Source organism: Genypterus blacodes, unplaced genomic scaffold, assembly GCF_046128005.1.
Source record: "Genypterus blacodes isolate CSIRO-AG114 ecotype Tasmania unplaced genomic scaffold, CSIRO-AGI_Gbla_v1 ptg000285l_1, whole genome shotgun sequence".
In the NCBI taxonomy this organism is placed as follows: Eukaryota; Metazoa; Chordata; class Actinopteri; order Ophidiiformes; family Ophidiidae; genus Genypterus; species Genypterus blacodes.
In genome coordinates, this window is record NW_027467076.1 from 172,501 (window position 1) to 187,500 (window position 15,000).

At 47.0% G+C, this 15,000-nt stretch overlaps 1 protein-coding gene across 1 annotated transcript in view; it reads right to left on the minus strand.

The window, feature by feature from the left end:
• Positions 1-569: 569 nt before the first annotated feature.
• The window catches only part of vegfc (vascular endothelial growth factor c), a 19,994-nt gene continuing 5,563 nt past the window's right edge, over positions 570-15,000 (minus strand). The window contains exons 2-7 of the mRNA XM_076136926.1: positions 10,040-10,280; positions 9,661-9,851; positions 7,753-7,892; positions 6,071-6,207; positions 2,989-3,310; positions 570-1,091 (exon numbers count right to left, since the gene is read on the minus strand). Of these exons, the coding sequence (XP_075993041.1) occupies positions 983-1,091; positions 2,989-3,310; positions 6,071-6,207; positions 7,753-7,892; positions 9,661-9,851; positions 10,040-10,280 (1,140 nt within the window). The 3' untranslated portion in view covers positions 570-982. The remainder of the gene's footprint in view (positions 1,092-2,988; positions 3,311-6,070; positions 6,208-7,752; positions 7,893-9,660; positions 9,852-10,039; positions 10,281-15,000) is intronic.

Here is a 15,000-nt window from a genome sequence, read left to right on the forward strand (position 1 = left end):
GAAAGCTGCACTGTAACAAAATCGCACCGGACCACGAAATTTGAGAAGTAGATTTGACGACGTTTACATTTGTGACTCAGAGTTCATACCTCCACCAGGGCTGAGCAGTTGTCCAATCAGGATGTTTGACAGGTTATTGATTAGACTGTGATCACCTCTCTCCCATCACTGACAAAATAACAACAAAAAACCTTTGCTGCGACTGTTTGCTTCCACAGTTATTGACAAAATGTAGCTGTTGTTGTTGTTATAGCGCCACCAACAGGCTGATTGACATCTCATTTTGTACATTAGTACTGAGGTCAGTCACATGTCCACCAAGTTTGGCTACAGTCGACTGATTCATCTACGAGGGACAACACTTTTTGATGTATAGGCCACGCCCACTTTGGCACGGAAAATGCCACAACAAAGACAAAACCTTCGTCCGGCTCAGTCAGAGATTGCAGGAGAAACAAAAAAGAAAAGCTGCTTTTGAAAACGTAACAACCTTACTGTGCACACTGAGCGTTGCGGCGAGTCAGGAGAATAATCCAGAAGAAGTCAATCACAGAGTAAATGAACAATACTTTACTAAACATACTTTATTTTACAAGATATTCTTTACATGATACAAAAATATTGATCACAGTGTATTTTCATGGAAAAGATTGAAATTGCAACAGAGGTTGAGAAACATTTAATAAATTATATATAATTAATATCGGACATCAAAATAATAATTAATACAACCATCATAATGAAACGGCGGTGGAGCGTCGCCTGGCTCCTCCCTCCAGCCCACACAGTGCACTTTCAGAACTTTCCTCAAATCTCCAGTTTCCCAAATCTGCCCGTCAGCAGTGGAAACCGTTTCCACGCGCTGAGCTGAACCTTGCGGCCTCCGACCGGCCGGCAGCTCTGACCCAGAACAACGGTGGCGTTTAAGTTTGTTATGGGCTCGCTCTCGCTTAGCGTCCTCCTTATCGGTTCTCCGGCCCGGTTAGTCCAGCCGCCTCCAGTGTGATGGAATGCAGCGACACACCTCCTTGCTGAAGGAGAACCCGGAATCGCACCTTCGCCTCCGCACCTCGCAAGGAGGCCGGTGACAACTGCAGGGCAGAGAAACAGGAAATAGGTTAGCAAGAAGCCAAACATCAAGTGCTGCCCAGAGGGGACATGGCTTTCTTGGTCCAAGGAAGCGGACTGGAACCGGCGATGAACCAAGAAAGTGGATTGGCAGCTGGTGCGTTGCCAGTTTGCCTCGGCACCACGGCAGTGCCCTGGAGCAAGGCACCGAACCCCCGACTGCTTCAGGGGCGACCTATCACGGCTGCCCTGTAAAAGCACGTGTGTGTTGTGTTACATACCTGTGTAAGAGTACAAGAGGCATTTCAGTCCTGTGATTGTATGTGACTGCAGGTGATTTGACAAATAAAGTCTCTTATCTTCTTCAAAAGGAAAACATTTGACCCCAGATATTTCATTTGCCGTCAAATGATGAATGTTCAAAAAAAATAAAATGAAAAAATGTCTTTCCTTGTTTAGTAGTATAAACCCAACGGATGAAGGAAAAACCTGTGAGTCAACCAGTCAACGTCCTGGAGTTTGAGGTCAATTGAACTTTTCATTCATTTTGCTTTATCTCATCATATTTCCAGGCTGCGTGTGATTGGATACACACACAGCTAATAAGTTGTGTTTCTACTTAAACGTGGACGTTTTGAGTTTTTCTTCAAACTGAAAATGTTTGAACATGAGATAATGTATTATTTCTCAGAAAGTCATCTGTCATGTCCTTCAAAAGCTTGCATCAGCGTAACCTGGGGTCAGAGGTCAAACCAGTCTGAGCTCACGTAGCATTTATGGACTTCATCCAACTCACACAGAGAACACGTGCTGTCACTCAGCCCATAGCAGAAGTACTTTGTCATGGTTAATATGGGTAACCACACACACACACACACACACACACACACACACACACACACACACACACACACATACACACACACACACACACACACACACACACACACACACACACTGCCAGATCCCAGACACTAGATTCCTGCCCTTTGCACATAAATCACTCTTACACAGGGTCACCAAAGGTCAACAATGGATGTGTGTGTGTCTGTGTGTGTGTGTGTGTGCGCGCTCGCATTTCCTCCTATGCCGGGAAAGGAAATGGTTAAGTGACAGCTGTGAGAAGTCATTAGCAGACTGACGTCTTGTATTACAGACGAGTTTCCTGCTGCCTACCTGACCAGCAGCGTTTTCCTTCACGCTGCGCTGCCGTGCGACCGGGACGCAAACACAGCCGAGCCTGAACAGAACCGGAACCAACCGCAGTGAGGTTTGCATTGAGCCGAGTTTGTGCAATTTGATGATAAGAATTGAAAAAAAACTGACATTCCCCCCAAAGAAGAAGAAGAAGAAGAAGAAGAAGTAATTCATCAATCTGTTGCATAAACACACTTTGTCTCCATGGTTACGTAGGACATGAGGTCCTGGTTGGAGTTGGCAGATGTTTCCTGACGCATGAGGTGTTTGGTTTGGTGAACTGAAGGAGAGAGGAAGAAGTTTCAGCTCGACAGCACAGAGCAACAGATGAAGAAGAGTAAGAGTACAGAGAGAGGAGGAGTGGAGACGTCTGAGGGTCCACATGTGAGGAAGAGGAGCAAAGGGAGCTGTGCAGCAGAGGAGCTGCTGGAGGACAGAAGAGGAGATGGAGAGGACATGTTGGGCCCAGGCCTGTAGTTACTATGGTAACTCTAGTTCCTGTTATCATCAGCTGAGCTCAGGTTGAGCTGAGTCCTGTTTGTCTGAATGCTCTCAGTAGAACATGATGAGGCTCATTTCTCTACTAGAGAGCTGAGAGCTGCTGCATGTTTACTGCTCATCTTCATATCAAGCTCAGCGGTGGACAGAGCAGGATTCAGGCCTTCATGGTTCATAATAACAATGATGTAATGACATTGTGTGGTTGAAGTGACTTCCTCTCACCTGCATGTAGCTTGATGGAACCTGCGTCCTTTTAGGAAACACTTATTGGGCGACTCGTTACACTCGCAGGAACACTTTGTTTTGTTGAGCGGCTGGTGTGCCGGACACGTCCTGTTACACGCACACGTACAGGTCTCCTTGCTGAACACGTGGTTGGGCGGGCAGGAGGACGTGGGCGGGGCGTTGCAGACGCACTGGCAGGAGTTGTGGTCGAGGTGACGGAGTGCGCCGCAGTGGGTCTGCTCACGGCGCTGACACAAACACTGACAGGTTTCCACGTCCAGCTCTTTATCTGCGCCGCACACGTCTGCTGAGAAAATGTCTGCAGACACAAACAAACATTTAGTGCTGAACCAGCAAACATGATCCTGCCAATCACAGCTGTGAGCCTCAACACCAGCGCACAGGAAAGCCAAAGCCACCACATCCAGCAGAGTGGAGAGGTTGAGCCTAACAGGGCCATCACACACACGCACACACACACACAAAGGAGGATTAAGTGGACTAACAGGTTCCCTCAAGCAAAGACCATAACCCAGACTGTCCAGTGAGTGGTGCTGTAGCACTGAGCAAAAAGAAGGGACAGGAAAAGTGAAGGTTACTGTCCTTACCAAGAGGTCCCTCCCTGCTGCTACCTAGTGGCGGAGCTCTGTAGAGCTTTCAACAGAACATCAAGCTCCTGTTACGCAGAGATAGAGCCTCACAGAGCGGCAGAGCGGTAAACAGAGCTGAACCAGCAGAACTTCACGACGATTCAGACAAGAACCTGAGAAGATGGTGAATCATCTTAGGAAAGCAGCCCGAGGTGTTACTAAGGGACGTCAGGGATCCTTCATTTCCCGTGGTTATTGACCTGATATTGCACGCTTGCAGGTCCCTTGAGTCTTCGTCACAATGAAGGATCTTTCCAACACAATGTAAGGGAATTTAAATGGCAAATAAGAATAGAAACTCTGGGTGTTTGTGGTCAAACCTTAATCACTCAGCAGACAGAGGAAAAGAAGTAGATTTAGCATCAAACGTGTTTCAGGTAAGTTGAATTTGAACACCTTGTTAATCTTCACCTCAGTTGTATTTGGGTATAATTCCATTTGCATTGGTAACTAAGGTTACTCATGGTGTCTGGAGCAATGTGCTGCTGTAAACCACAGCACTAAAGAAAACTTCACTAAACAAATGTCGTAACCGGTTGAAAATCGTACACGACGACACATTAGGAGAGAGTGTGTGACAGCTGTTTGACGTCACTGATAAACTGCTAGCCTGAGACGTTCCTGAGACGGAGCGTGCAGCATTCTCTCCAGGATAACACAGATGGTTTTCCTTCAGTGCTGGCAAATCATCGTCTAGTAGAGAAACACGGAGAGCACAAACACTTCTGGCAGATGGATGTGTGTGTGTGTGTGTGTGTCTGTGTGTGTGTGAATGAACTAAGACACACAATTCACTGCTGACAGGATGCAAGCTGTGTCTTCTCTGGCACAACAGCATGTAAGTGCAACGTGTAACAACTTATATCACTGCATGATGAACTGAAGTAGTGAGGTTGCAGCCAGCTGTGGCATATTCTGGGGTCTAGGGTCTGGATTCTGGGGTCTAGAGTCTAGGTTCGAGGGTCTGGATTCTGGGGTTTAGGTTCTGGGGTCTGGATTCTGGGGTCCGGGGTCTGGATTTTGGGGTCTGGATTCTGGGGTTTAGGTTCTGGGGTCCCGGATTCTGGGGTCTAGGGTCTGGGGTCTGGATTCTGGGGTCTGGATTCTGGGGTCTGGATTCTGGGATCTAGGATCTAGTGTCTGGGGTCTAGGCTCTGGGTTCAGGGGTGTAGGGTCTGGGGTCTAAGTTCTGGGGTCTAGGGTGGTGTGGTTTCCCTCGCTCAGATTGCTTCTTCATCAAAGTCGCGTCATGTTTCAGGAAAAATCCGACACCTCCAACCAGGACACCAGCAGAGATCTCATATCCTACGTAACCACGGAGACACAGAGTCTGTTTCTGTTCCAGGGGGATGATTTAAATCAACTGATCAACCAAATCCACCTTAAGGGAGCAGAAAAATATTTTTGTGAACTTTGAGTTCCCATTCCACATCTTTCTGTTCGGACCTTTAAACTGAACTGAATGAATGAAGAAGGAGAACATGAGAACATTCCTGTATGTGTCCTCAGATCATCACGTGTGTGTGTGTGTGTGTGTGTGTGTGTGTGTGTGTGTGTGTGTGTGTGTGTAATCAGCTACTCTGGGGTCTCCGCATTCTTCTGTCTCTCATTTGTTTACACTGTGTCCACAGTGTGTTATATTGACACACGCACACACACACACACACAGTTTCAACAAACAGTCTTGCCATAAATACTCCACAGTGGAGAAAGGAACATTCTCCTGTCACAACCACTAACATTGAGAAAGATGACTCCATTAACTCTGTGTGTGTGTGTGTGTGTGTGTGTGTGTGTGTGTGTGTGTGTGTGTTTATTTATTACATTGTAAGACTCAAACCATTTGTCAGAACTCGTAAACTATGAAATCATTAGTGATCAGCCAATCAAACTGAAGCGTTAATCCTCCACTTCCGGCTTGGTTTCAGAATTGGTCTCCATGGCAACGCTGGCGGCAGAGTTTTTTTGCGACCCACAAAGTGCAGGATTCACTGAAAACGTTTGTCCAGATCAGAAGAGTTCCTCCTCTGGGTCAGTCAGCCAAACACCTTCACACCCAGGAACCAGAAGCGCTTCAGGCTTGTGTCAGCCAATCAGAGCAGCTGGTGAAGCGATCTACAGGGCCTGTGCCTCCAAAGAGCTGCCTTTGGTTTTCTTCCTGTGTGGAACTGTTGAAGCCTCTTAAAGCTCTTCTACACAAAGCTTTCAGTTAGAAATACATCTTTCATATGTAAACTGTCTGTAACTCTGTGTTTTGAAACCTTTGTGTTGTCATAGATCTGGAAAACACAAGACTACAGCAGGAGGCCCACAGGGAGGGACTTCCTCTGGGTAAGGACAGTAGCTCTCCCCATTCCAATGCCTTTACAGCTTGCTACAGCGCCGCTCAGTGGGCAGGTGAACATGTTCATGTGTGTCTGTGTACTCACCGCCGTGCTGCTGGTATGGCCTGACAGGAGGCGGCGGGGGGTGTGAGTGATGCGTGCTAGCTGTCATGGTGACGCACCGACACAGCCTGCCGCTCCAAGCCTGGCCGTGAGGACACGTCCTGTTGGCTACCGGACACCTTAGACAGACAGGAGACGGGGAGAGAATCAGCGACGCAGAGAGACGATCTGTGCCGGACGGCTCCTAGCGTTCTTGACCCAGACACAGCGGGACACCGATGTCTACACCGGACCGGAAACAGACATCGTTTATAACTTCTGTGTCGGACTCACAATGTCAAGTTGGACTCAGATCACCCCTCTGTGTCCTCGGCCACCAGTAGCAGTGTGTCTACAGTAAAGTGCACAATCACCCAACGGCCAGTAGGGACCAGCGTTTCCTTTAGTCCCTTTATCTACCAGGTGTTCATTCAGCAAACCTGAACCACAAGAAGAAGATTGATTCAGGAGTTTGTTTTGGTTCTGACTCAGCAGCGTCATGTCTTCATCTGTTAAGTCTCTCCGGACGTCTCGTGGAATCCGACCTCATCTGACACCTTTTGTCCCTTTACAGTCTTGTAATGTTTAGGTCCAGATCATCAATAGCATCGCTTCCATTGATTCTTTTGTTTAGCATTACTCCGCTTAGCCGCAGGAACAGAATTGTGGCTACGTCCAAAGATGCTTGTGGGACAATTATAATAAATGGACGTTGAACAGATTGTCCTCACACACACAGACACACACACACGTATACACACACAGACACAGATACACACACGTACACAGACACGCACACACACACATACCCACACGTACACACACACGTAGACACACACACACACACACCCACGTACAGGGACTCACATACCCACAGGGACTCACATACCCACACGTACACGCACACACACACACACACTCACACGTACACACACACACACACACACACACTCACACGTACACACACACGTACACACACACACACACACACACACACACACACACACTTACACACACACACACACACACCCACGTACAGGGACTCACATACCCACACGTACACGCACACACACACACACACTCACACGTACACACACACACACACACACACACACACACACACTCACACGTACACACACACACACACACACACACACACACTTACACACACTCGTACGCACGAACACGTACACACACACACATACACACACTCAGGTGTGTGGTCGGTCCAGTGTCATCGCAGCGTTTCTTTATGATTTATGGCATTAAGTATGATTTCATTATAATGGAGTGTGTTATGTGATGTAATGACTGCATGTGTCTTCACGTGACCATCGAAGGGTTAAACCTGTAGAACCTTTCTAATCGTCCACTCTTTGTGTTTAATTCAATAAAGCTCAGCGTCTGTTTGAAGAGGAGAACACACACAGGAGCTCCGCCTCCAGATGATGGACAGACCAAGGTTCACACACACACACACACACACACACACACACACACACACACCCACCACTGCACTGTTGCAAAGTTAATGAAGATATAAGCTGAAGTGTGTTTCACTGCCTGTGTAAACACACACAGGAAGTAAGCTGAAGAACGATAGACTCAAAGTGTGTGTGTGTGTGTGTGTGTGTGTGTGTGTGTGTGTGTGTGTGTGTGTGTGTGTGTGTCTCTCTGTCTCTTACTCAGGCAGGGCTCTCCTAATGATGCTGTGAACTTGTTTGTAGACATCCAGTTTGGACAAACAGCTGCACTGAGTGTGGTTGGCAACGCTGATGGTCACAGGTTTGGTCCCCTGAGTGATCGGCACTGTGATCTCAAACAGCTGGAGAGAGAGAGAGAGACAGAGAGAGAGAGAGAGAGAGAGAGAGAGAGAGAGAGAGAGGATTATAGACTCAGCTGAAAGTCGGCTCCCTATTTGTGGGGTTTGGGTTTATTGGGTTTAACAAGCGTGAAGATGAAGACGCCTGAAACTCCTCCTCTCTGTATTTGATGGCGCCACCTACTGTACAAGAATGTGTGTAGTGCAAAGGTGCTCACATGATGTCACTCACTTGTTGTCATGCTGAGTGTGCACTCGGCATGACAACAAGTGTTTCATACAGAATGTTAAGATTAAAAAACAGTCTGGAGGATTAACTGAAGGAGCCGGCACTGATGAAGAACAGAAGAGAAGCCTGAGAGCTTCTTCATCCATTCATCCATTCACTCAGCGAGCAGCATGAAGAGGAATTCATTAGTCTCAATGATTCCTCCTCAGGACCTTTAAACTGCTTAAACTGTCTCTTTAGCCCAGCTCTCATCCTAATGAGGATCATTAAAGCTGACCTGCTCAAGTGCTCACCCTGGTAACAGCCTCTCCAGAGCCCTCACACAGACACACACACACACACACACACACACACACACACACAGGTCAGCGTGACCACTTTGCGTTTCTTTCATTTCAGCTTTGAAAGCTCTTCACACGTTTGGTGGCTTTCATCTTGTTTCCAAATCTAATCCATGTGCTGTGGTGATGTGGAGCAGAAGGCGTGGTGAAGCCTCTGAAGCTCCATGTCCAGGGTCCTTATCCATTTAACAAATCATAAGGCAATACATGCACATGCTTATTTGACTTACACTATTTATCACAAAATACTTGGTTGGTTGTGTTTCAGTGTCCAGATTAATAAAGTGTGTACGCAAGTTTAGCTTTATCTAGAAAATGAGATCTTCATGTTCTCAACAAACTAGTTTAAGGAAAGGATGCAGTCATAATCTGTGGAGGCTTATTAGGTGAAGCCGGCTGAGCCTCCATTCAGCCAATCACTGCTTCAGCTCCAAATATTTGCACTCCACCAACGTACAAAGAAGAAGAAGAACCCCTGAACACAGAAGATGCAGGCTGTAAAAAAGTCAATCAGCAATGACAGAAGCAGAAAACTTAATGAGGCGCGTGAGACAGTGAGCCGCACCAACTACAGCAAGCAAGCAGACGGGAACGATTGAAGACCCGGAACCTTCTCCACACCTGCCAGCTGGATGCACAAACTGCCACAAAACACACGTGTAAAGACGGGAGCTGTGGACCTTTCCACACATCTGCACAGACACCCAGGGTGTTCAGCATGTCGGCTAACCCACCTGCCACACGCCGGATGACATCACCTCCGTGTGCCGGACCTGTGGGTCCCGCCAACTACAGCACCCGCCTCAAACCAGCCCAGCCAAAGAAGGGGTTTTGGGTAAATGACATACAAACTCTCTCACAGTGGGTTAGCTGTAGTCTCATCACCTTAAGAATAATTCTTTACAAAGATTGAGAACCATTGCTCAGGACTGAAGCCTGAGGTTCTGCTGAGCTCAACTCAACAAGATTCAGGTCCAGTTCGGTCTTTTGAGGGTTAACAGGAAGCTGATCTGGTTAGCTGTTTAGCTGCATTTGCTCCAGTTTGCCATGAAAACACAAATAGGATGATGAGAAGAAGCTGAAGAGGAAGAACAACAGCAACAACAGAGAAAGAGGTTAGGGGGGGAACGGGGGAAGAGGAAGAAAGAGGAAGGAGGAGGAAGAGGAGGAAGGGGAAAGTGGTGCGTGCGGGCCATCTCACGGTCTTGCTGATGTGTCCTGTGGAGATGTTCCTGCACTGTTTGTCCTCTGAGTTGCAGCAGCCTCCACACCTGAACACCGACACACACGGGGGCTTGTAGAAGATGTTGGTCGGAGCCCCAAACTCCCGGCCCACATCCACACACACCTCTCTGGGCATGCACTGAGTCTTCCTCCACTCCGACTCTATACCTGCGCGCACACACACACACACACACACACACACACACACACACACACACACACACACACACACACACACACACACACACACACACACACACACACACTGTTTAATCTTAAACGCATCACCTGTGCCTTTGGTCAGAGTAAACTGAGTTCAGGGACCTTTGCATCTGACCCTGATGAGAGTTCCTTACTTCTCAGCATGTCCAGGTTGAGGTAGGCAGCAGCAAAAGTTGGCTCGTCTGCATCTGCTTGCGGCCTGGATTGGCGGGGCTGCGGCAGCGGCGGCGGCGGCTGGTAGGCCAGTTTAGCGGCAGATAGTTTGGATCGGCACTTGAGTGCGGCCCAGTATGAAGGATAGATGAGACTCATCAGTTCGTCCACGCTGGACGCTGAACGCAGCTTCTGCTCCACCTTGGGCATTGGTGGGGATTCCTGGAGAGCAGACAGGACACAAACACATCATTTCATAACCACATGAGCACATGTGCTGCTGTCCAGTCAGGTCAGCAGGGGGCGTACTGGTGGGCCTACAGGTGGTTCATGGTAGAGGGGCACATTTTTACCACATTTCATATCGAAACTAACTCAACTAAACTAATAACTAACCTTACCCAAGCTTGGACTTGAGTCAAAGTCCACTGCACAGGAACCTTTCATTTAGTTTGTCAGGAAGCATTTACAAACCTGATCCAGATCCTACTGTTCCAGATCCAGATGACTGTACTGTCCTTAGTCTCTGCTACCATCTAGTGGCAACTTGTTGTTAACACAGGACAAGCAGTCTGAATGGTTGTCTATGGAGGAAATGGGGAGGCAGTAGCAGGGTAGTGCTCCCGCTAGGGAACCGGAGGGTCGCTGGTTCAAGTCCCTGCCGAGGTGCCCCAGAGCAAGGCACCGAACCCTCAATTGCTCCCCCCTCTGTAACGGGTGGTAATGTAATCTAAGTCGCTTTGGATAAAAGCGTCTGCTAAATGATCGTAATGCTTTATGTTAAATGGAGAAATTGCTCTAAATAAGTTGTAGCTGTCTCGTGTTCTTCTGAGGTAAACCAGGGAAGATATGAAGGCACAAAGAAGTCTCTCTATTTAGTCTGATGGAGTCAGGTCCAGAGTTACACTTTGGGACACAGGTCTGCATGTCAGCTGTGGTCACATGGTGCAGGAGGAAATGGAGGTGATCTTTGCCAACATGGAGAACACGTTAACAAAAAAGCTGCCGGTTCATTGGTGGAGCATCAAGCTGCTGCCCGTGTTGTTTGTGTTTTGGTTTGTTCAGGTTGACCACATCTGGATCAGATCAAATTAACCTCAGGTCTATTTCCAATTATTATTATTTTTTCTGTGTGTGTAGGATGACTTCAATGGGAGTATGCCTCCCTATGACATCACATTCTAACTAGTGTTGCTAGGTAGAATGCTCTCACACAAACTCTGTATGTCCCACTAGAAACAATGTGTGTTTGTGTGATGTGTGTGTGTGTTTTCTACATGTAGGTGTCCATGTTTCCTGTGTGTGTGTGTGTGTGTGTTACTTTTGTGTATGTCAGCTTCCTCTGGCTTTACGTGTGTGAATGTATAGATGTGTATTTTCACAGAACACACACACACACACGTGGGAAAAAGCTTTTTTCTCTGCACTTGTGGCTCAAAGAAGCCGAAACAAACAATTGACAATGTGGCGTCTGTGGGTGCGAGGCGTCCGTCAGCTTCCTGCGGCAAAGGCAGAACAAAGCTCTGCCAGCTGACTGATGACTCAATGAGCCCACGTGTGATTAGCAGCAATTGTCAACTCCACAGTGACCGAATTCTGTCTGCAATGTTGGAATGTAAAGCGATTGCAGAAAACCTTGGCCTTGAATCCAAAAGGATTCAGCAAACATAAGACAAGGAGGCTGGAGGAAGTGGACCTGACCGGGCTCAGCCCCTTCTGCTCCTCTGTGCTGGAGTCTTGGAGAGTTTGAAAAAGGCTACCAGTGGGAGCGAAAACATGTCCAGACATGAGGACAACAGGTTTAAGTTACACACAATGATGTATGAGGTGTAGGGAAGAAAATGAAAAATGTAACGTCCACATATGAGGACGCAGGGCCTCAGGAGGATGGGCTTTACTGCCTGTAGCTTCATCGCTGCGTGTAGCTAACAGCTGATTGGCTGCTTGCCTAGCGTCTAGTGTATGACGCAGGATGCTGTTTCCTCTGGAAGCAAACTAATCTGTTCTTCCCTAAAAGTCTGTACAATTCTTTTTTTACTTTTTTTTTTCAGTGCAGCTTTTTAGGACAACACAGACGCCAGAGAGTTCAAACTGTTGCCTGATTCCTGGATCAAACACAAATTGCCAAATATACCTTCAAAAGTATGTTCACTTTCTGTAGGAAATTCTCAGAGTGTTGGTCGTCATGGCAGCAGACATCTGAGCTGATTTTCCATGAGGACGCAGAGTGAAAGGCAGCTGGTAAAACACTCAGCAGACGTGGAAAAGACTCTTGCACATCAAAGACAGGAAATCCAACGTGCATTTAAGGACACAAGTGTGCCAGCAACATACACACATACACACATACACACATACACACATACCCACATACACACATACCCACATACGCACATACACACATACACACATACACACATACACACATACACACATGTACACTTCAGCTTCTGTACAATTGGTGCAATAATACATTTGTGTGAAACTATATCAAGAACATATTGCATGTCCAAAATATTTGGCCGTATTTTGCTCAATCCAGACGATATTTGAAGCTCCATAGTTTAGGTATCTGTCATTGCGCCACGTCTGGGCGGAGCTAAATCATGTCAATGTGCCGTGAGGGCTCCAACCAGATGAGAAGGAGATTATTTTTCTCTGCTTGTATCAATGGTCTCTTTCTTTGGGTCACTACCCAGATCTCAGGACCACAGAGAAGAGCTGGGACGTAGAAGCGGACCTGCAACCTGCACTGGATCAGTTTGCAGCTGAGAGTGAAGCAGCTGGGATGAAGACCAGCACCTCCATATCAGGGGTCACAGTTCTCTTCCAGACAAACATGTATTATCCTCTCCAGGCGTGAGTGTGCAGTAGGAGGCCTCCTGATCAGATGCCTGGACCACTTCAGTTAGCCCCTTTACACATAAAGGACATAACACAACAAAGTCAACTTTGACCAATCAGCTGGTGAAGCACTGAGAGGACAGCGAGACATAAGTGTGTGAGACAGGTGAGCTGTGGTACCTGGGTGTTGCTGAAGGTGCTTGTTGATGGGAACCTCGGCAACTTCACAAGAAAAATGCTAATTTTGGCTTTGTACATTTGAGAACATTTCACAAAACGTGGAATAAGTTGGACAGAACAGAAGTTTGATCCTCAGATTGTTCCATGTCCAGAAGGTGTTGGGTTTGATTCTCCTCATCTCACTGATGTGTTCCTCAGCAACAGAGTCTATTTACTGTGCAGCACGTTATCTGTGTGTGTGTGCAGCGTGTGTGTGTGTGTGTGTGTGTGAGTGTTTTAAAGCCAATGAAACTCAGTAACTAAGGCTTGTCTTTGCCAAACAAACCACAAGCTCGGTGGTCTTATCAAGAGTCCATAGTTTGTTTTCCCTTCCTTCAGTGTGTGTTTGTGAATTTGTGTGTGTGTGTGTGTGTGTGTATGTGCGTCCGTCACAGCAGTCATGATCAAACACTTAACTCTTAAACAAACACAGAGCCATGATGAAATTTTAACTACACCACACACACACACACACACACACACACGCACACACACACACACACACACACACACACAGGGACACACGGGTTGCGCACGCGCACCCTGTAACATCAGCTGCTGATGTTGCTGTCAGTTGCTTAAATGGATTCAGATGTAAAAATGTCTCCCAGCAGTAAATAAGTGGTGACGCGTGCAGACACCAGCATCAGTCTGAAATCACTCAACGCGTTGCCATGTAAACAGACCCTACGGCCAGTAGCTGGTTTCTACACAGTAGTATCAGTGAATTGTTTGACGTTGAGCAGTGAGTCATCAGTTTTCTCCTTCAGTGGTGATGAAGATGAGCAGTAAACATGAAGCAGCTCTCCACCATCAATTTTTCCCATGTTTGGTCTCTAATAGAGAAATGAGCCTGTGCAGGTTTCTACTCAGCATTCAGACAAACACGAATCTCTGGCTCTTATCTGCTTCTTCTTCCTGGAGATTCCCAGACGTTCCCAGGCCTGATGGGAAATATGATCCCTCCAGTGTATTCTGGGTCAGTCCCGTGGTCTCCTCCTCCCTTTAGGAGCCGTTATGATTGGAGGTCTATAGCTTTGAAGGAAACTATGTAGTTTAGTCTTTGAATAAGGTTTGATTGGAGTGTTTGATCAAACTCAATGATTTGCTGGTTTGGAAGCTGAAGCCTTAAGAACAAGAAGAAGCTTGAAACGTGCAGCAAGAAGATTAGAAGCTACAACCTAAATGATGTCACTCACATTCACACCTCCTGCTAAATGGATTCTCTGTGATGAAGGCAGAGGTCTTTATTGTGTTTAGAAACGGGCCATGTAATAAATATTCACAGCTGTGTGCATGTTTGGCTCTTGGGCTATAATAATTCTGTACTCTGCTGCTCTAAACTCTACAGAAAGGATGGAACATAGATGAACATAGATGAACATCAGCGCCCTCCTCTATCACCACAGTGATAGAGGATCAAAACTCCTCCACATGGGGCAGAGACTCACTCCTCACCCTCTCTAGGTGAGGAGAGAGTCACTATGATTCTCACCCCAGTCACCAAACTGGACCTCAAGAAACCAAATGTCCTGGAAATCTGTGACCTCACACTCTGGACACAGACTGAGGGACAGACCAATGGACGGACAGACAGACAGACAGCTTTTAATTTCTCTCTAACGTTTGCCGGGCGCTGCAGCAGCTTTAAGGGTTTCCTTCATTATTGAAATGTTAATAAAACCTTCATTAAGACACAAAAGTGATTTTGTGGGAAAATTAAAAACACATCTTCAGAATTTATAAAAAAAGGCAAAGGTGGAATTCCCCCCCCCCCCCCCACACACATGGATACACATATGCACATATACATGGCAATCCTGCTGTCAGTTTTAATTAGACTTCAGTTTTAACTGCCTATTGATTGAGGGTTTTTTCA